Source organism: Aptenodytes forsteri, unplaced genomic scaffold (genome assembly GCF_000699145.1).
Source record: "Aptenodytes forsteri isolate BGI_AS27 unplaced genomic scaffold, ASM69914v1 Scaffold69, whole genome shotgun sequence".
NCBI lineage: Eukaryota > Metazoa > Chordata > Aves > Sphenisciformes > Spheniscidae > Aptenodytes > Aptenodytes forsteri.
In genome coordinates, this window is record NW_008795885.1 from 4,621,129 (window position 1) to 4,642,263 (window position 21,135).

At 34.4% G+C, this 21,135-nt stretch overlaps 1 protein-coding gene across 1 annotated transcript in view; it reads right to left on the reverse strand.

Moving 5' to 3' along the window:
• Positions 1 to 21,135, reverse strand: part of FER (FER tyrosine kinase) — a 202,581-nt gene that overhangs the window by 99,122 nt on the left and 82,324 nt on the right. Inside the window, exons 11-13 of the mRNA XM_009284184.2 lie at positions 17,477 to 17,569; positions 10,606 to 10,809; positions 6,636 to 6,758 (exon numbers count right to left, since the gene is read on the reverse strand). Coding sequence (XP_009282459.1) covers positions 6,636 to 6,758; positions 10,606 to 10,809; positions 17,477 to 17,569 — 420 coding nt within the window. The remainder of the gene's footprint in view (positions 1 to 6,635; positions 6,759 to 10,605; positions 10,810 to 17,476; positions 17,570 to 21,135) is intronic.

Below are 21,135 nucleotides of genomic sequence, written 5' to 3' on the forward strand. Positions count from 1 at the left end.
ATATTAACATCTGACTATAAAGCTTCTGATAAAGACACTGAAAAGCCACAGTGCAAAGCCACAGTTTTTATAAGTGTTCCATAAAGGTGTGACTTACACCCAGAATACTACAGAACACAGTCAATCCTTTGACTTTCACACATATATACAAAATGTTAGCAATAAAATCTGGTAAATACAAATAATCTTCGCTGAAGGATTCTTCAATTGAAGTAGTTTATTCTCGTAGTTATCAATTTTTGTCAAAAAAACCTTCCTCTGAAATCTTCCATTTAGTACTTTTCTTCCCTCCTAACAACATACTTTATTTTTTAGTAAGAATGGCTTACTTCCATCTCCTGCTTCATAAACTTTGATTCTTTTTCCTACTTCCTACTGTTTGAGTTGTGTTTGAGGTTATTCCTTTTGTTCAATTTGCACCCCACATAACAATATGGCACTCTTTAATTTTTTATATGAATGTACAGAAACCAGGAATGCACATGCAGCTGAGGTACCCATTTAATATTTCTAGTACAGAGATTTTTCTTTAAGAGATTGCTCAAAAATGACACTTTCTTTGCTAAAATGGAATTCACATACTTGATAAACTATACTTTTTTTCTAGGTTTGAACATAAGCTAATGCTTACACCCTTTAAGAGTGTTATCTTCAAATTTTATTCTAAAAATGATCATGGAAAGAAATACCATAAAGACAAGACTGAACCAGAAATATTTGTTAGAGCAGATTTTTAATGCAATGGCCTTTAGAAAAAAGCTACAGAAAACATTGGTCACTTGATATAAAACAATCTTTGTTACTCTTTGTTCAGGTAGCCTCATGTGCCTCTGTTATTACAACATATTTTTAAGATTTTTTTTTAGGAAAAAATCCTCTAAATTTTAAAAGTAGTCAAGAAACCTGAAATTATACATAAATTTGGTTTAATACTTCATTAGCACAAAGAGAAAATTACTCTCCTTTTTCCCTTTTCTCATTAGGATGCAATGCCTTGACAAGTACAGGCCACCATTATGTAAGATGTATTCCTCTTGTTACCTGACAGAAATATTGCAACCCTCTCTGCTAAAAAACCTTAAAAGCAAATCCTGTAACACCTCTAAATTCTGAGGAAATAGGAACATAAATGAAATGCATCTCTAGTACTAAGATACAAAATTCTGTTATCAAATAACAATAGCTGCAGGCTTTTCTTCAGATTCCAGAATTAAACTAAAGAACCTACTGAAAATCTGCCTAAATTCTTCTATTATACTAAAAAACCGCTGCCAATTTCCCTGACATATGAATCACAGGCCTTCTGCATGATCATAGTAATACTGAATGGCAAAGTAAGTGGCAAAAGATTAATTTCATGCTTATGCAATAAATACAGTCATTTTCTAGAAGTACATTTTTTATGTATTATAAATCCTCACTTCTCATTGTGGACTGAATTTCCGTAAAGAAAATAAAAGATATATTTTAACATTTAAAAATGCACGTATCAGACTTTACTCATGCTCGTAAGAATTACAGCTTTGGGCCAAAAATCAACACACAGAGACCATGACCACCAGGTGCTTTTTGGCATTCCTACAAGCCTGGCCAGATGTGTGGGTACCACACAGCCAATTCACAGTGGGATCCTCTTTGGAGCTACAAACCTAGTCTAGGTAAAATTGCGATAACTGAATCGCTCACTGCTATAGCCTGCTTCTTCCTTTCAGCTGAGATTTCTGCTCCTAAAGAGCTGTCCTCAGGTCAAACAAATGCAAGATGATCTTCCGAAAAGGCAGCACCAATTACTGCAGTTGTTTTCCTTTTCAGCACCTTAATTCTTTCCTGTCACAAGATGAGAATCTCTAATTGAGTGACAGAACTACTTTGTGATGAACTTGAAAGTCTCCTAAGTCTCTTTGCTTCTCTCTAACTTCTCTCAGCAGGCCTAAGAAGGCTTGACTGAAAGCGAGGCTATTCAGCAGCCTCCTTCAATTCCTCCGTGTCAGCCTTGCTGGCCTGAGAAACGCGCTGCCTGCACCACGAGCACGTTGTCTACAACAGTGAACTTCAGCTTGCTTTTGCAAAATAAAGCAAAACCAAACAAAACACCTGCAAAACCAACCAACGCTAAGCAGAGCCAAAACGCAGGAAAACAACTTTTGGTTAGTTTTGCATGGATAAGTGTATGTTAACTAATTGCTGAAGGAGACAGTACTAGTTCTGTGATACTACTAAGAAGGTGAAACATGGAGCAGATAGATTGTTTATGCTTTCCATCTTTGAAAGCTGAGCTCAAAGACTTCTAAATACAAACTACAGCTCAAATTGGTTCAGTGACTGAAAAATTAGCGTCATGTCAGACTTTTATGAGTGCATTTTCATTAAAAGAATCTCTCTGCCTTTACCTTCTCACTTAAATCTATATTTCTTCATCTTCATCTTTCCACGTCTAACTCATTAACATACTCGTATCTTGCAAGACAGCATCAGATCCACACGGAATTCTCAGGTCATTTGCAAACTTATTCATCAACATTAGAACCACTACTACGAAATAAATCTTTTTTTCTTTTAACACTTTCATTCATCTCACTCAGCACTATTTATGGTTCATCATTTTCCCATGTACAGAAAATGTTTGAGGCCATATCACAGGCTTCTTTGTCTCATCAAAATAGGTCCAGAATTTTTAAATGAAAGTTACTGGCAACGAATACATAGCCTAACTCACCTGACAAAATAGCAGTTAATTATTTTTCATAAGCTCAGAATTTTAATTTACTACAGAGGATCCAAAGACTAGGACTACATTAGCACTACTAAAATAGTAGCAGATCTCCAGAGTGAAACAGTTGAGGCTGAGGACCTGAAACACATATTTTGGGGGAAAAGCATTATTTCAGACTAGATCTCTCCTGGTTCTGAAGACTGAACTCCCTCCCATCAGCAGTTGTGCATCTTCCTATTTTGTTTCAGCTGAAAGGAGTAAAGTTTGAATACTCAGAGACTGCTCAATGATGGAAGCATAGCATCCTAAGTGGCACTGGGCAGATTTGCTTCAAAGGTGTATTTCTGATCCAAGCGAAAACATTAATGCAGATATACCCAAATAAAAATGGTATTCATTATTTCCTTGATGATTCTCTTTTCTAATAGTCAAACTGAAGCATATTCACAACTTAATACAGATTTCTTAAAAGTAAAAAACGTATTTCAGAAAATTTAAAAACCTTCACAACATGAGGTCAAAGATATTAGAAAGTTAAAATGTATTTAATATGGTTAAAATAGCATTTCTACTAATAAAGTCCTTAGGTATGCACTGAGGTTACTCAGGGGCTTTACGTACCAGTCATTCCATCAATAATAAATTGAAGAACATAACGTACATTTTTTCTAAAAGATTATAAATAAATATGAGACTTCTCCATTAAAGAAATCACTTGCAGATATCTTTTTAATGGCCTCAGTTTTTCTAATTCAAATTCTATTATTACAGTATCATTAAAATTCCAAGCAGGCAGATTTGGTCTACATGAAATGGGACGTGGGACAGGCCTTTTGTGGCACAATTAAGAGTGTTCCTTTCAAGGACAATGTCACAGAAGGTTAACGTTAATTTTACTAATATGGTAAAGGAGGATGAATGACTGTGGGAAGGAAGGAAAGCAAAAACAAACTACATAGCATAATATTTTTTCTGTGAAGTTCTCTGTCATATTTAACTTTCACTTTCTAAATAGGTTATTACAGGGATAGCAATTTCCATAAAAAGATTAAAGATTGCATGAAACGTCAAAGACTGCTTTGCAGCTACAATACAAACAAAGAAAAAACAGTCTTTGCAGATGTCAAATGATTTTTAAGGAAATGATCAAAGATGTTCTGACAGTAGCACATGATGCATAAAATACCCCCAACACTAGATGTCAGAGTGTATATGCTATTTCTGAAAATAACTTAAAATGTCTCCACTTCCCCATATGAAAGCCAGCGCTCCACGTAAATTACAAAGGAAAGCTCATAACATACTTTTTCTTAGTTCTGAAATATTTTTTTCCAACAACTAGTTTTTATCAGATGGGAGAACTAAAATGATCATAAAATCGTAGCTCAGACCCAAAGGTATTACAAAACAAAACAATTTAAATATTTTTTAAAACAGCTGCTCTAAAACAATTTAAATCATCTAGCTAACACACTTTTCAATACTGTCTTACTTGGTTCAAATTGCTGGTCGTGAAGCACTAAATACACGATACATTGGTTTTATTTTACACAAAGTGTACGCAGCTATCAGACACTCAGATCATATTTCACAAATTCTTGAAAGCCTACATACAATATATTTAATATGTATATTTAAAAAACCCTATACAATAAAGTTTCCTGTCACCCAATACCCTTCTTAGCACTAACAGCCAGTATTACCATGGACACCCTTTCCATTACTTCATGTAACCTACCAGAACGAAAGTTGAAAAGTTCATCAACCCTAAAGGAAATACTCTTTAATATTAAGACTGATGCACACCAGCACAAAGCAAGTCATATGATGAAATAAATGGAGCCTGTGTGATTGGATTTTATGGATAGATGCCGATTACTTGCAGCATTTTGGGAAACCTCAGTAGTCAAAGTACTTTTTCACTGCAGCTCAAATCAACTACCAACTGGTCATAAAACTAGCATGATCCTAGAGGAAATATTACTATTTCCACTAATTTTAGTTAATACTAAGACTAACTCAAATCAACAAGTCCAGAGAGGAGTGGGCCCACTTCATTTTCCCCCTGAAAATAAGAAAAACAAAAAACTGACCTTTCACCCAGTGACAGTAGAAGAGCTAAAAAGTCTGTCTTAAAAATTGTCCTCCATCACTTTGTAAGGAGGTTATGATACATCTGAATGTGGGGATAGTGGAATGGACTCAAGTCCTGGAAAGACCCACAACACAGTCATACATGTCTGCATGGTTATCATCAAGGGATTTTAGACTATCCCTATGTGCATTTACACCTCAAAGGACACGAGATAAAGTACAGTAATGGAGAAATTATCAGGAAAGTAATTTGGGACTGTATTTCTTCCATAGTATAGGTACTAGAAAAATTCTTTGACTATACATAGTTACACAAAACTATGCATAAATTAAAACTTTACTTTATAAAAAAATAATAATAGCAAAATGAAACAAAAATGTCAGGAATATGGAAACTCCCTGTCTTCAAAGTAAACAACAGAGAATGAAGAGATGATGTTTTCCAGATGACGTTTTCCTGTTTAACCTTACAGAGAACAACTAAGAATAAGTTCTGTTATCATTTAGTGTGTAGTAACATACTGCACTGTAGTTTTACATTTGCTAAAACAGGGCTGCTGTCACAGTACGTGCATTATATAAAGGCAGGAAAAAAAGCCAGGAAACAGAAAGAACATTAAACTTTTATTACACATATGGTATTATAAAAGACAAAAATTTGCAAACATATAAAAATACTTCCTTTTGAGTTTGACAGCCCCTTATTTTTAGCTTAAACGGTTTATATCAAAATACAATTATTCACACATCAAAAATAATGTCCCATGCTTTCTCTTAAGTTCTACAATGAATTTAAGCAATAGTTTATGTTCAATAAAGCGTCAAATTTGGTAATGAGCAAGACATTAACCTGAAATGTGTATGAACAAAGCCCCATTCTTTAAATTTTAAAATTATATGTAATAGGTAAGCACAGATAAGTGTAAAAAAATCACGTTAATTGTGAGAAAGGGAATATGCTTTAATTTCTTAGGATTATTAGCAGAAAAGAACTAGAACCTTGAAGTAGGAAACTAATTCTGAAATATAAACTGTTATGCTTCCCAAAATTTTGTAGAACACAGAAGGTGCTTTACACATGCTTGAAACTAGTCTTTTTTAAAAAAAATCAAGAACAAATGGCTTACTCATAGTTAAAATGCAAAGATTTACGTGGAAAAGAGTTGGCTTATGAATGAAATATCAACTAAGCAGATACTAACTGCAAAACTACTGGAAGACACCAAGGACACTCTTAAGCTTTCTAAATAGTGATATAGTTTAGTATTTCCACCCCGTTTCGTTTCCCTCCTGAAAGACTTTCTGCAATAACTTACTGATTAAAAAGGGAACTTTTATTTCAAATTCGCAATGACACTGGAATGACAGTACCTTTTCTGTGTCTGTATAACTTATACCTGAGATATAAAATAGAGACAAAACGGAGTTGTCATAACTCTTCCAAATTTCATAAGAACTTTACCACTTAAAGAACACAGTTTTATCAAAAAAATTTCTTCATCACAACTTTATGGGCCATGAACTACTACTTTCAGTTTCTTAGTAGTGAAATCCAAATGGGAAACCAAACAGAAAAGTAGGAGGAAATTTTGCGAGATGCTGAATGACATTCTTTCAAGAGAGTAAAAGATTTATTATAAGGATGGAATGTTATTTTAAAGGAATGTGTTGCACAGAGCAGAGAAGGTTGAAAAAGCTCAGAAAGAGTCACAAAACGAGCAAGAATGAAAAATCTTCTGAGCAGTTGCATAGGAACATATTTTAAATAACAATACAACCCTCCCAAATTCTTTTCAGTTAAATAGAGTTCTTGGAATGTATGCATTACCTTAACAACAGGATTCAGCAGAACAACACCTGATTTCTTTGTAATAACTTGCTTTGTTGTGTAATGATGTTCTATAAGCTGAGGAATAGTTGGAAACCCAGTTCCTTCAAAACGATACTGATTCTGTATGGAGGTAAAAGGAAATAATTGTTTCTCTACAAGCAATATTTAGAAGAAGAAACTGCAAAAGCGCATCACCAAGCTTCCCTCACTAGTAACAGAACAAAGAAATGTTCACTTTTACAGAACTAGATTTCTTTCCTGATCTATTTAATAGCATTTCTACTGAATTAAATGGAATGATAGTTAGGAAGATGATAAATTAATAAATGCAAAAGTACTGCATCACTCATTTAAGGCAACATGATAAAATAACTATTTATTTAAACTCTCAATTTAAAGAGATAGGACGGTTAAACTTAAAACTCTGACAGAGTGAAATAAAAATATTATAAACCAGAAAAAACAACACTAACATCCTAATTACTTAAAGTTCTAAGAATTACAGAAAACAAACTAAAAAATAAACATCTGACAATAAAATAAACAGGAGATAAGTAACAATATCCTATTCAGATCTTGCTGCATTTACAGTGTTTGACAAAATTAATAAACCCCTGGCACAGAGTACAAGATCCATGATTGGTCTTTCATAAGGAGTATATACCAGAAGAGTCTACAGCAGCTAAAAACAGAGGCAGATCATGCATATAATTCACAGAGAAGTTGGGCAAGACAAAATTCCTCCCACCCCCCAGCTTCATGAATTTATTTCTTTCTATATACACAATTGAACACAATGGAAACCATTAAATCTCTTAACATTTTCTTACAAGCATGTAACATTTTCTTAGCAAAGGCTGCTGTGACATATCATTCTTTCAGGTGTTAAGGGGAAAAAATGTATTTTCATTGCTTATATTTGCCCATACACTTGACAGGGAAAAAAAAATAGTAAAGAAGTGTTTATTTCATCCTCCTGAATGTCTTACATTATACACTGCAGCTGGCTGGGAAACAGGATGAAGTCTTGTGCCTATACAAGACTCAGCAGCTACAGTCAGAGAACTCTTCCCCCAAGAGAGGAACTGCCATAAGCCAGCCTGGCAATGGCAACAACAAACAAGTACTGCAGTTAAAAAACCTCAAAGCACAGATGGTGATCCAAGTTCATTTACACAACTGGGCAATGAAAACCTCTACCACTGGCATGCAGATTTTTTTTATTTCTAGCCCCCAGGGTTAAACTCCTTGCACAATGCATTACAAGTTTCTCTTCCTTAGGGGTTAAAGCATTAACTTCCTGAAACGCGTTATCGCTGTTAGTAAAGACAGCTTGGTTATGTCACCTATTTTTAACATTCCTGGTTCTCTATCATAAAAATGTTTTCACAGTCTCGATTACTTTTTGTTGTTTAGTTTGTTGTTTAAGTTCATTCACTTATTAAATAGTGACTCAGCTTTGATTGACCAGTAACACTAGGTCCCATTCCTTTCAAATAAGTTCCTTCATATTTCTGTGCTGATGATCCAAAAAACCTGATGTCCTAAGAGTCTCCCTAGCACAATAATCAGTACGGCCTATTATTTCCTCATCTCAGACCCAGCCGTGCGCCCATCTGCTGCCATCTATGTAAGACCTTCAGGGCAGAAAGTGTCCTTTCTTTGATTCTGTGTATTTACACAGGATCCTGACCATTATTAAGATCACTAACAAACAACAATTTGAAAATAGCACAGCCTAGAATAGCAGCAGTGAAAAACAACAGTAGCCTTGAATGACAGTAGTGAATTTTGATGCTTAAAGCGGAACGATTAACTCATCACACACATAGTTTTATTAATATTAGCCTTTAAAATAATGGGAAAACCAGAGAAAGTACACTTATGCAATTAAAGGACCACTGTTAAAACAGGTATATGTCCCACTCTGCCCTTCAGTATTTGATTCAGAAGAAAATTTGTATATAGAGACCAAGTCACCATATGGGGACCTGTCAGTGATCCAAGACTGTGATATGACCAGTCATAGAGACCTGATTCCACATTGTTCATACCAATATAAACAAACAAATCCCTTGCATTAAACTCTCCTCAAACTTCCCTACCAAAACGTTCACGAATACAATCCCTCTTGTTATACAACCATAACAGTCCCACCATCTACTAACTCCTTTTTAGAGCTTAATAAGCTTTTTCTCTTTTTACAATTAATGCTTTTTTCATGATAAATGCAGAAAATTCACCCCACAGAAGTGCATAAGGAGTCCTGCATTTCTTTAAGTAAAAGTTTTAACTTCCATGATTGCCAAGAAAATCTGCCACAAATTAATCCCAAGAGCAGATGAACATAATGCCGTATTACTAAATGTACAAGCAGACAGATCTAGTGACGTGATGATGTTTGGACTGTCCAAGCTATGCAATATTAAAAAATATTGATCTTACATTTCAAATGTAATTCCTAAGACAAAGTAGTGAAATTATGGAAATAAAGATAGCTTTTTAAATTTTTTTTTGTGGAAAAAACAATACAAAAAAGAATCAGCTTACAGGTAGGGTGGCCTCAAAGTAATACTTATTAAAAACCCCTGTATTTTAACCAACTTGAAAGTCCAATCTACATTTTTTGAAGATTTACTTGCCACATACAATGATTTACACAAAATTATTTCAGCCACACCAAGTATACAATATGCATTTATTTCTGCTGGGTCGGGATCAGAGAGCTCCAAGCATCCTGTAAGACTCTGTGCATCTAGGTATAGGCAATGTTATTGCTCTTATTTTCTCATTCAGCACTCTGACACATCAAAATCTTTAAGGTCGTAAATTCAAAATAAAATAAACACTGACTTCGTGTAAAGGTTCACTTCTACAAGGAAAACTCTAGGTTAAAATTAATGAAAACTGCAGCTGGACAAGTGTCCATGACCATTGATCTTACAGAAGCCTTCCAACTTCTGTGAAGCCTGAAAAGTATCACTGCCCCTCATTACAAGGGAATAAACCAGGTACACAATATTGACTTCTCCCAGGCATGCTGCATCAGCTGGGGATTTAGATGAGGAAATTCCCTCATTGCTATGCAACTAAATTTGTGTATTTTTCTGTATACGGCAGATTTTATTACAAGAGACTGAAATATGTTTTGGCAGCATTACTGAATCGGAACTGAGAATTATTTGCTGCTATGTCATACTTCAAGAAGAGTATCTAGTAATGTTATGAGAACTGTCATATTTTGAATGAGTTTGAAATTCTGAAAGGTAAAAAGAAAAATACATACATTAAAAACACAATTAATGTATTAAGAAGAATAAAAAGAAATACATTGGGAAAAGGCATATAAAAATTAACATACTGTTTAAAATGACCAATTTTTCCTAAGTTAGAGCAACAAGGGGATCAATTCTGGTCCTTAGAAGCATGTATGCTGTGCAACATCCAAAAGCGTTTGTGTTATACTGAACAAAACAATATTCATAGGGCTAAAAAGAACATAAGCATCTCCAGTGCAGCAGGGACTTCAATTCCCAACTGTACAGAAACCAGCACAAACTGTTTTCTTTTCTGTGAATGTTCAGGAAGATTCAGTGGAATCTTTACAGTCTGAATTAAAAGTAGCCTAATTAGCACCAACTATGAAAATGGGTTTAAAAATAAATAAACGTACATCTATAAATTAGTAGTAACAAGTACTGGATTTCAAAACATTTACAGAAATATCTTGGCTTTTCAATGTAAGATAAAAGATGTTGAATAACCTCATAGTTCATATTTCTCTTTTGTTTCCCAAAATGACCTTTTCCCCTGATTTCAGCACTGATGGAAACATTTCCAACAGCTTTCATATTTTCATATAAAGGCTAAAGCCATTTGCCATAGTAAATTATGTAGATCCTAAATTGTTTAGCTGAAATTATAAACTTCCTAAAATTGAATATTCAGTACTATATCAGAGACGTACATCAGCATATTGTATGATAAAGTGTCTCCGTTGTCCATCTGAAAACACAGAAAGGACATATTCACCAGGTTTCCCGTGGCTCTCTCGCACCAAGAAGTCTCCTTGCTGTTTTAACAGCTCCTGGGCTTCTATTCTTGGAATTGCACCGTGATACCAGTCTTGCTCAGCCAATGGTTTCTCAGTGGTTGATATTACATCAAAGAACTTGGGAAAAATATTGAAGAAAATTGTTACTATAACAGTACATTTTTAGAGTTTACTTTTACATGAAAAGTATGATAAACAATAATTTCTATTTCTGTATCTAAATTATGTATTTTTTTTAACAAACAAAATCAAGGCTCTTACATTTACAGAAAAGGCATACTGATCACCTTCTTTTCTATTACCTAAAAAATTAATATATAAAAAGCAGAAGTTTATGGAAACGTCCATAAAACCATGTCATATTTTTCACTTGGCCTGCTATTTTTCCTAAGTCATACCGACCAACTCCTCCTCACACATTCTGACATGCTATTAACAACAATTCAAAATGAACCATTTCTTTATCCAGACAGAAACTTCTCAGACATAAAAACATAATAAATTGATTTATACAAAGCATTTGAATTGGATAAATTGTTTTCACAGAATTTACCAATTGCATCCCAAATCAATTAATAGCTCTATGAGACATTTTTCCTAGCATTTACGCTGTAGCACAGAATATACACCTGGGTGTACTGTGCTTATGAAATGATTTCTTACAGTCTTTGTGCCTTCAGAAACTCTATGCTAAACATAGAGTTTCTGAAGGCACAAAGATTGTAAGAAATTACTTTCACTGGCTATAAATGGAAGGTAATGAGCTTTAACCTACAATTTCACATATTAATTTTAACAAGCTTACATTGTTTAAGAAAACACTGAGGAAAACTTTGTATTTTGTTCAATAACCACTTCAGATTTATTTGTTATGGCTAGACAGACAAGCCCTTACTTAAGCTGTATGTTATTCAAAATCGTTAGTGCCAGAGCTCATAGAAATTATCACTGCCAGAGTGGTAAAGCTCTGAACAAAATAACACAGTGCGTACTGTATTGTGAGTTGAACAGATATGTGAATGTGTCCCAGGCAAGCCTGCTGAACTGCAATTTAGGTAACAGCACGAACAGCCACACCTCAATTAAGCACGATCAAACAGATACAAACAAAGCATACGATTCTGAATTAACCTCTCCTACTGCTCTGCCCTGATAAAGGAAAGGTTTTCTTCGTATCATCCTTGATGATACGATATTTCCCCTATGGGGATGGGGAAAAGAGAATGGAAACACTCCATTGGTGCATGCAAGGGAAAAATTTGATATGGTGCAGCTACGGGCATGGTGGAGGCCATCTGCACATGGCATCTCAGGTCTTCCTGAGGAGATATTTACGTTAAGATGACTTACCTAGCCAAAAAACACTAGGAATAATCTCAGACTCTCAGAGTGGGAATGAGTAGACCCAAGAAAGGGAATCTACTCAGAACTTCTTGTTTCCAAATATCTGTAATTCTTTAGCAGTTTCATAGTAAAGTTTCTGGTATAAAAAAATGCCTTTGTCTGTGGGTTCCTGGCTGCCTTTCTAAGTTATACCTCAAAAGGTCTAGTTTAGTCCAGGATCCTGATGGAAAACTGGAGAACATATTTAAGAGCCTGACAGAGCCTCATATTCTCAGACATCAACACCGGGATCTAGAGCCCTGGGCCCATATCAGGGATCATTTCAGACATGGGATTTGAGGCCAGCACTGTAACCAATAGACTCACCACTAGAAAGAGCGAGTAGGCTCTATTACAGATTTTGCTCTATTACAGATTCAGAGCTAGGAAGGACTGTGTAAGAAATAACAACAGCTTGAACAGAAAGTGCACAGTCAGAATTTTTAGGAGCAAAAGATGTACTCCAAGGTACTGTGTTTATCAGCATAGTGAACTACTAAAAGCCCAACATATTGTTTGGCCAAGAAGGCAGTCATATATTTCAATTTCATCAACAGTTAAATACTTCTCAGATCAGAGCTGTCTACCACTGTTAAATGATATTAAGTCATTCTCTTTCAGAAATTCCTAAAAGAAAAATTAAGCTTTCAAAATGTTAGAGAATGTTATTTACTTGAACATTTATTGTTCAAAGACACTGAGTTTGACTTGCCAGAAAACCCAGACCTTTGCTATGCTATCAAGAAATGTTAAGGGGTTCAGAGTAGCAAAGCCTTTGCCACAGAAACACATTTCTACTTGAGAGGAAAAGTCTCTAAGGATAAAAGGACAGTTCAGGGTCAATAAACTAGTTCATGGTCTTCACAAAGGAAGGTTAAAAAATAATAAAAAATCTGACGTGCAACTAATTTTATAGCTTACTAAAGAGGAAGCCACCAGATAATAACACCTGCTTATATTTGGACTGGGTCAAGTCTGCGTCACTGTTCAGACAATCATGATCACATGCCAGAATAAAACATCTTAAAAGCCTTTATGACAAGGGAAAAAGCTTATGGAAGAACAAAAGACCAATTCAGACATTGCTAACTATGGCATTGTTTATGACACTAACGTCAATCTTCCCCCTTCTTTTAAATTCGGTTAAACTTAATATTTATTACTTTAGAAGGAAACAATGAAAATTCCACAAGGTATCCTCTGCTGATTGTCTCCTACCTTACATTACTTTTAGTCATATACTATGGTGCAATCATAATCAAAGTAGTTTCTCTGATGAAACAAGCAGTAATTACTTATGTTTTGAATGTTATTAAAATTGCATTAATTTAGGAACAAGTCTTCCAACTCCAGTATATTTTCTGTATGATACAATATTCACCCTGACTGGCTATGAAAGAAAACATAGCTGAAAGCCCAGAAAGAACAGTACAAATGCAAGATATATAATCATTTTGATATTGATTTCAACTCAGTTTACACCACTTAGTGCTAATGTTTCTACTTCATTTTATAGTTAGAATTAAATGGTTTAAATACAAGAAGGTTAGTCTTTAAAGAAGATAGAGGGAAAAAGGCTACCCCCACAAAACTAAATTCCCATCTTTTTTCTTTAAACTCTACTGAGTTTAAATATCAGTAAGCAACTTAATAATTGACTAATTAGATACCTGAGAGAACAAGTTTGCATTCTAGTCCTCCATGTTTTACAATTTCACTTAGGAGATGAGATCTCTTGCTCATTTGTATGTACACACTTACAGGATCACTTAGTGATTCAACAGCTTAAATGAAGACACATTTTTCTAAAAGTTTTGTCGGTAATTTGACTAGAAGCTTAAAATAAACAATTAACAAAATCATACAGAAGGAAAGGAACTCACGCTGTCGAATTTCTACTCTCCCTCCCACCCCCCTCCTTTTTTTTGCCTTTTCTTTTTCTATTTATTGCCATATTTAGCTCATGGGGTTTTTGGGGGGGCAGGGGGGAGGGGACCCTTATATACTTCATCACACTTTTCCTTCTGAGAAGAGGGAAATGCTCTCATATACTTCATCATGCTCCTCATGGACCTGTTACTGTCCTCTTTACTTATTCTGAGCCCCCTTCGCTCTCCCTGTTTAACAATCCATTGAAAGAGCAGTTTTTCTCCAACAGTAAAATGAAGCAGTCCCCAGCTGCTGCCCTTATTCAAGAGAAAAATTGAGCAAACAGCAGTGTATTATTTCTAACTCAAAAAAATGAGATATTATTCCTGTACTTATGCTGTCAATGAAAAGAAAATAATAATGCGAATAATATTTTATTAAACTAATAGCTTACTCAGTATTGTATTTTCACATATATTCTGAGCTCAAACTTTGCGTACTTCCTTATTTTCCATCTTTAAGCAAACAAAACATTTTGTCAAGACATTTTTTCTCTCCCAGTGTAAGAGGGGCACAGACACTGATGAGAAAGTAAAGCAATATATTTAGGTTGATAATTTGAGACAATTCCCTATGGAATATCCTGCCTTTAGCCTCAGTGTACCTGGCTCATTCCCACATGCTAATATACCATATGAAACCAACATTAATTCCACCTATTAACCTATAAACAAGAAAAAAGTTATCCTATAAACAATAACAGATATCTGTGCCAAGCTCGAATGCCTCAGTGGCAAAAAAAATAGGCGGAAGGGCAGAAGCTGGCATTCATGATGCAATTCATTCAGAGTCTTCCTTCAGTTCATTCACAGCACTGCATTACAGGTACATGAAAGTTGCCCCTTTTCTTGTGTTTTCTCTCCTCATTTGATTAAACTTATGTCTCTTGCTATTATAGAAAACTGGCTTGCATTTTGTCCAAGAGAAGCCACCTGAATCCCTGACCTTGTTGTTTTCTGTTCAAACTACACTTTTTCCCTATGTTACACTTTACCTTCTCATCCTGAGAACATGTAAATCATTTAAATGCCAACACATAAGTAACAGTTAAACTCCTGGCTGCTTTTGGAAGTACAGGGTTTCTCTACGACTTTCTTCAGATGACACAAAAAAAATTTGCTTTCCCTCATTACACACAAAATTCAACTTCTCCCACCAATTAAAGCCAGGATGATGTTTTTAGAATAGCACTACATTTAAACCAAGATATGGCTCCACTTTTGAAGTTTCATTATACTTAAAACATATTAATATGAAAACAGGTAGTTAACATCACATTTTTAGATTATACTCTATAAGACGATCAGTACCAGTCCTTTTCCTACTCTGCTTCGAGATCCTTTTTTGTATTGGTCTATTTAAAAAAAAAAAACAAATTATTTTATGTATGTTATTATTATTTTATAATACACCTTCAATAATCACTTTGTATACTTTTTTGATGGATAATAAGTTTTAAGTACCAGTTTATACATTTAGCAATAAGCACAGTTATGTAATTGTCAGCAGGAAAAAGCTGAGCAGCTGACCACATTAAGAGCTAAGTACTAACTTGTGAAGCAAATTTTAGCTGTATATGCATAGTTAGCTTTTCTAACACAAAAAAAATCGCTAAATCAAAACACAAAGCAAAACTGAAAATTGATTGGTTTATATATTCTGACTTTGAAGCTCATTTAAATGATAAGTAATCAAGAGTACACTTGTTACTCAGATTTTACTTTCTGCCTCAAATGACCCAATTACAATCTTACTTCTCCCAAACATATTCCAAGGCTTCAGCAATCCTACCTACCATGTACCTAAACTCAGGTTTACACCAACTTCTATGGAATTAATAGTGATATAGATTGGAATGAAAATTGAAATGAGGCACGTAGGTTATTTAAAATGACACTTTAATTAAAGCAAATGAAAATTTTGACATTGACTTCCCCTGATTTCATCTTAAATGTTTTATCTTGATTGTCTTCTTGAAACTTTTTTCCTCCAATTTTTCTCTGAAGTACTTTTAGGTAGTATTTTTTTTTTTAAAATCATAACAAGTGGTATAACATACAAATAGACAAAGTTGCAGGCTATGTCTCACCTACACAAAGAACAGAGGTCACAGCAATATATATTTTAATATGCTTTTGCTATGAAATGTTGCATTTTTACATCAATTAGAAGTTTTATAAACCAAAGATCATGATAATGTGGAGATTTTGTTCATCTCCAGATACTTTAATATTTTAGTAGGGGTTTTCCTATTACTTTTCAAATATGTCATGCAACTTTCATATTTTTCATAGTAAAAGCGTTCCTGACCTAATTTTATCTCATTATCTTACTTATTATTCCATTCCTTTATCACTATATACAATTTTCCTATGTATACACATGTATATACACATATATGTATACATATATATGCAACTGTAATCCCTTCCACACATTCTGAATATTGTTTAGCTTAAATAAAGTTTACTGGGTCCTTTAATGGGTACTTGGATGCAATCCTGCAGCATAAAATGGAAGGCCCATTCATTCTAAAGTTTTCTCAAAAATACTATTTTGAGCTAATGTTTCAGGTGACAAGATCACAATTAAAAGGCAGTTTTAAAAAGTTTTAAAAATTCTGCCCAACTTTTTTTGGGTTGTTTTTTTGCTTGGTTTTTGGTTGGGGTTTTTTGTTTGTTTTGTTTTTTATGAGGATTTTTTTTGTTGGGAGGGTTGGGATGATCACCTGTTCCACTTCAGGAAAACAAAGGAGGAACGTTTTCAAGTAAAAACTGACACCTCCCTACGTATGTGCTCAAGTATTCTAACTAGTCTTGCAAGCTTCCGTATGAAAACAAACAGAGGTAATACAAAAGCAAAAGAAACAAAACAGTTTCTCCATCCATTAGGGAACCTGAACAAAAGCCAACTAGACTAAGAGATACTCAACAACCATTTTTAGTGGGGATTGAAGCAAGATGTATAATACCTTATTACTTAAATAGTACCAGTTATTGAGGAAGTAATAGTAGTAGTAGCAGCAGCAGCAGTAATAATAATTAATAACAATAATAATAGTATGCTTATATACTGTTGCCTTTATAACAAATATGGGGAATGTAATTACTGCAACAATGGGTAAAGCATGCATAACCATGTGACCTACTACAGAATATCATAATACACTGCACTTCCAGTAAATCAGACTCACTGGGAAGAGTACTCTTAAAAGTATAGCACCAGTCTGGGAGCTGCAAAGTACGTACAAATTCTCTTTTTTTTCCTAAAGTGCAACAAGTTGTTCTGACATACTATTACGCCACGATATTATCATGTCTGCTGATCAATCAGAACAGTGGTTTTATAACATTATTTTAATGTAATTTTTGTCTATGTAGATGGAAATGCGTGATGCTTCAGGAAAAAAATCCTACTTAAGCTGTAAAAATAACAGAATGTAGTACAACACTACATTATTGATACTACTTACCGACGATGAGCCCAACATGGATTTTGGAGACCTTATAATTCCAGCTATTGAATGACGTATAGTGTCAAATCTTGAGACTTTGTCCTTCTTGTCCTAGGAGAAAAAGCAGTATCTCCAGTGAAAACAAGCAAATCAGTAGGATAACTGAATTATGGGAGAACATGGAATGTAGACTCCTGGATTTTATTTAAATAAAAGATAGGGGCTGAGCCTCTACTGATACAAACCAGTAAGTGTCAACATCAGTAGGATTAAGCTAACTCATATCAATTTAACTGCTGACAAATTCTATAACTCCTTAAATATTTTGTGCAATTATTTTAAGTATCACTATTGTTAACTATAAAGAGAACTTAAATTCTTTTGTACCCTAAAAAGAAAGGACAGAATTCTCAGTTCTCCTGAAATACATATTTTTTTAAAAGGACATTGATTTGAAACTGTATAATAAAAAAAGCCCACATAGTAAAACTCAAAAATACTTACGTACGTTATCCTTACTTAATATATAGGGTTTTTTTCCCGTTTTATTAACATGTTCTTCTCTAACAATACACTACTTGCAGATATTAGTACCAATCAGTGCAAGTTATAGGATCCATTTGTTTTCTGGCACTACTGTAAACCATAGAGGCAGCCACTATCTGGATTTTAAATTCTGTAAGAAGAGGGCTCTAACTGGAACACTGAAACAGCCTTTAAGCATCTCTAGTTCAGCATAAGTCAATGTAAATTCCAAGGTGCACATAACTTGACTTAGTCCAAAGACTGTATATTTCTTAATCTCTGACTTACCATCAGTTCTCAAAATTAATACCAAAGAATCTTTCAAAAAATACGAAAATGTATTTTTAACACTGACAAACTGAGCTTATTTCTTGTAAATCACTCTCAGAAGCAGCCAAGATATTTTAATGAGTATTTGCAAAGTAATTAAACGTGAAGCAGAGAGACCACACATTAACAACCTCATTCTAATTAGCCATAGGTTACCTAAAGTGTAAGAAACTGATAATGGAGACAGACTACAAACGTTTGGTAGCTTTGGTTACAAAGAAAAACTGCTTCCAAGTTTTGGATGTACACCCTTGACTGAAGAAACTGAAAATCTGATAATGTAATAAATGCAGCTTCAGTTTATCCCAGGACTTCTGAATAAGCAACAAAACCTCTTCTTTCTGTATACAGAATATACCAGTGTTTGAAAATGACTCCCAAATACAGTTTAGTTTACTGGATATAGGTTAAACATTGTTTTAGTAAAATAAATTTATTTATTTGGTAGCAAAATTCTGTAATGTGCCTTCATTTGTGTGCTGTGAAAAAAGAGCGCAAAAAACAGTCAAACAGTCAAAACACTAATAGGGAGTTTATTAGTCACTGAAATACTCATTAACTATGTGCCCACTTATCCATCAATAACATCTTTATTCCTTGTATCAGACTCAAGTAATATTGTATGCTAACTACTATTGTTACAATAAAACACTCTTGCCGAGTCCTGATTTTTATTTTTGTAATATTGATGAATTCAACTGGCTACACAAAAAAATCAAAAAAACTAAAAAAAATCTCATTAACAAGCTTGCATGCTTGCTGGGTGTGGAATGATCCACTCACTTCACACATCTCTTCAGAAGTGAGCCATGAGATTTAACTGCAAGTAAATGTTTACTTCTTATATGACAGGAAAAAGTAAGTTACCAAAAGATGTATGAATTCTACTACACTTCCCCTAAACAAACTCAAGAGTTTTCTTTCTATTTTACACTAATAGCAGGCTTATCTAATGACATCAAACTACAAGTAAGGTTCTACATTCACCAGTTTCTCCTTATCGAAAAATGTTTTTAACAAGAGGTTTTTTGACTCAAAGTACCAGAAAGACTCATGGACTGGGCCCCACCAGAGGACTTTGATAAGCACCACCGAATGACATACAGAGGCTAATAGTTGCATTAAATAGAATGAGCATTAAAATGCAGATTTAAGGGATAAACTTTGGTTCTGTTCAAAATGTAGTGCATGCCCTGTTCAAACTGCAATACATTTATAAACACTGTTTAGTATTTTCATAGCACTTTCCCTCCAACATACTGAAACTACTTTATATCTTACAGCAACAAAGACTCATAATTTGTCTGCACAGCAGGCATTATCAAACACATAAGAAACAACTGCAGCCTGTACTGAGTTCATTTTTTCCATTTAAGTATTTTTAGGGCAACCTCAATAAAACTGAAGAGCAGCAACAGTGGTCTTTTACTGAATTTTTTGTGCCATTGCCCAGCTGCAGACCACTTTAGAAGGACCCATTAGGTCTTGCAGGAAACCAGTTTTCACTGAGAATAGTATTTTCACCAGTGTGAAAGGATTTTTTTATGCATATTAGGTATAATTTTTTTCCTAATTATAATACAACCTAATTCCTAATTCAACCCAGAACAGCCCGTCTACTTTTTGTTTTTATATATATGTGTATGGTTGTATTAGTTAAGTCAGGGTGTTATTTTAAGTCTGCTTTCCAAAATAAAAGGAAATACACATCAGAGCTGTATTTCAGTGATCTCCACCCTAGCCACATTAGATTTTGAATCTCTCAGCCAAGGCCCTCACAATTTAGCAAAGGATTTAGTAGATGAAAAGATTATCTCAGGATATTAGGTTATTTAAAATTTCTGAAGGAAGCCAACAGAGAGCAGAGACTCTCTGTGTCCTCAGGAAGAAAAGTTAGTTATAATTCCACACAATATTCATTCCAACAAAAAAATCAGACATCTGACCAACCAGCACAACCGTGCTGGCTGTGTAGTCACCACATACGCTTCAGACAAACTCCTAAGACATGTTACTATTTGACTAACAAACTTGAGAAGGACACTGGAAAAGAATTAGGAGTTCTGCATCAGGGATGCTGTAGAGAGCATTATGGAGTAGTATGCTTGCTAGCATACACGATGCAGCTACTAAAACATATTAGCTGATTCAGTTTCATTTCAGTTTAAATGAATTACTTTCAGAGATATTAGCAAAATGGTAGCACGATTTGTCACTTCCTTTATTTTATACTACACCAATTTCACTAAAAAGAAAACTAATCTGTGGGCCATAATATTTTATGCAATGACTGAATTACTGCAGAATAAATTGTAGTTTACCATTAAGAAGCTAGATATGTATGAAAATATATACTGTCATTAGCGGGCATTTTTAATCAATTTCTTTGACTGTGTTTAAATGTACCTTTGGCACAAGAGCACACCATACAAGGAATTATGAAAAATGCATTGACTGGTATTTCCGTTTTAGGACTAGCCATATTTCTGATCACTCTCCAGAATGAATTAAAATGAATCTCCACCAGACTTGGAACTGGCACTTAGAACAGGTCATTAATTTTCTATCTATTGGACAGCTACACCTAGCAATACTGCTGAAAATCCAACTACTTACCCTGGCATGATGCAAGACTGATTAACTTCTATATGGAATACAAACAGCCGTTTCATGGATGGGACTTCTTGTCATTATCCTCTGTGGTAAATAATGCAAAGCACTACTGGTTTTGTTTCCAAATAATATAGAAAGGATTTACTAAGACAAATAACTCTTTTATTGAGAAACTGATTGACAGCAACTACTTGTAACCATCAGATTAG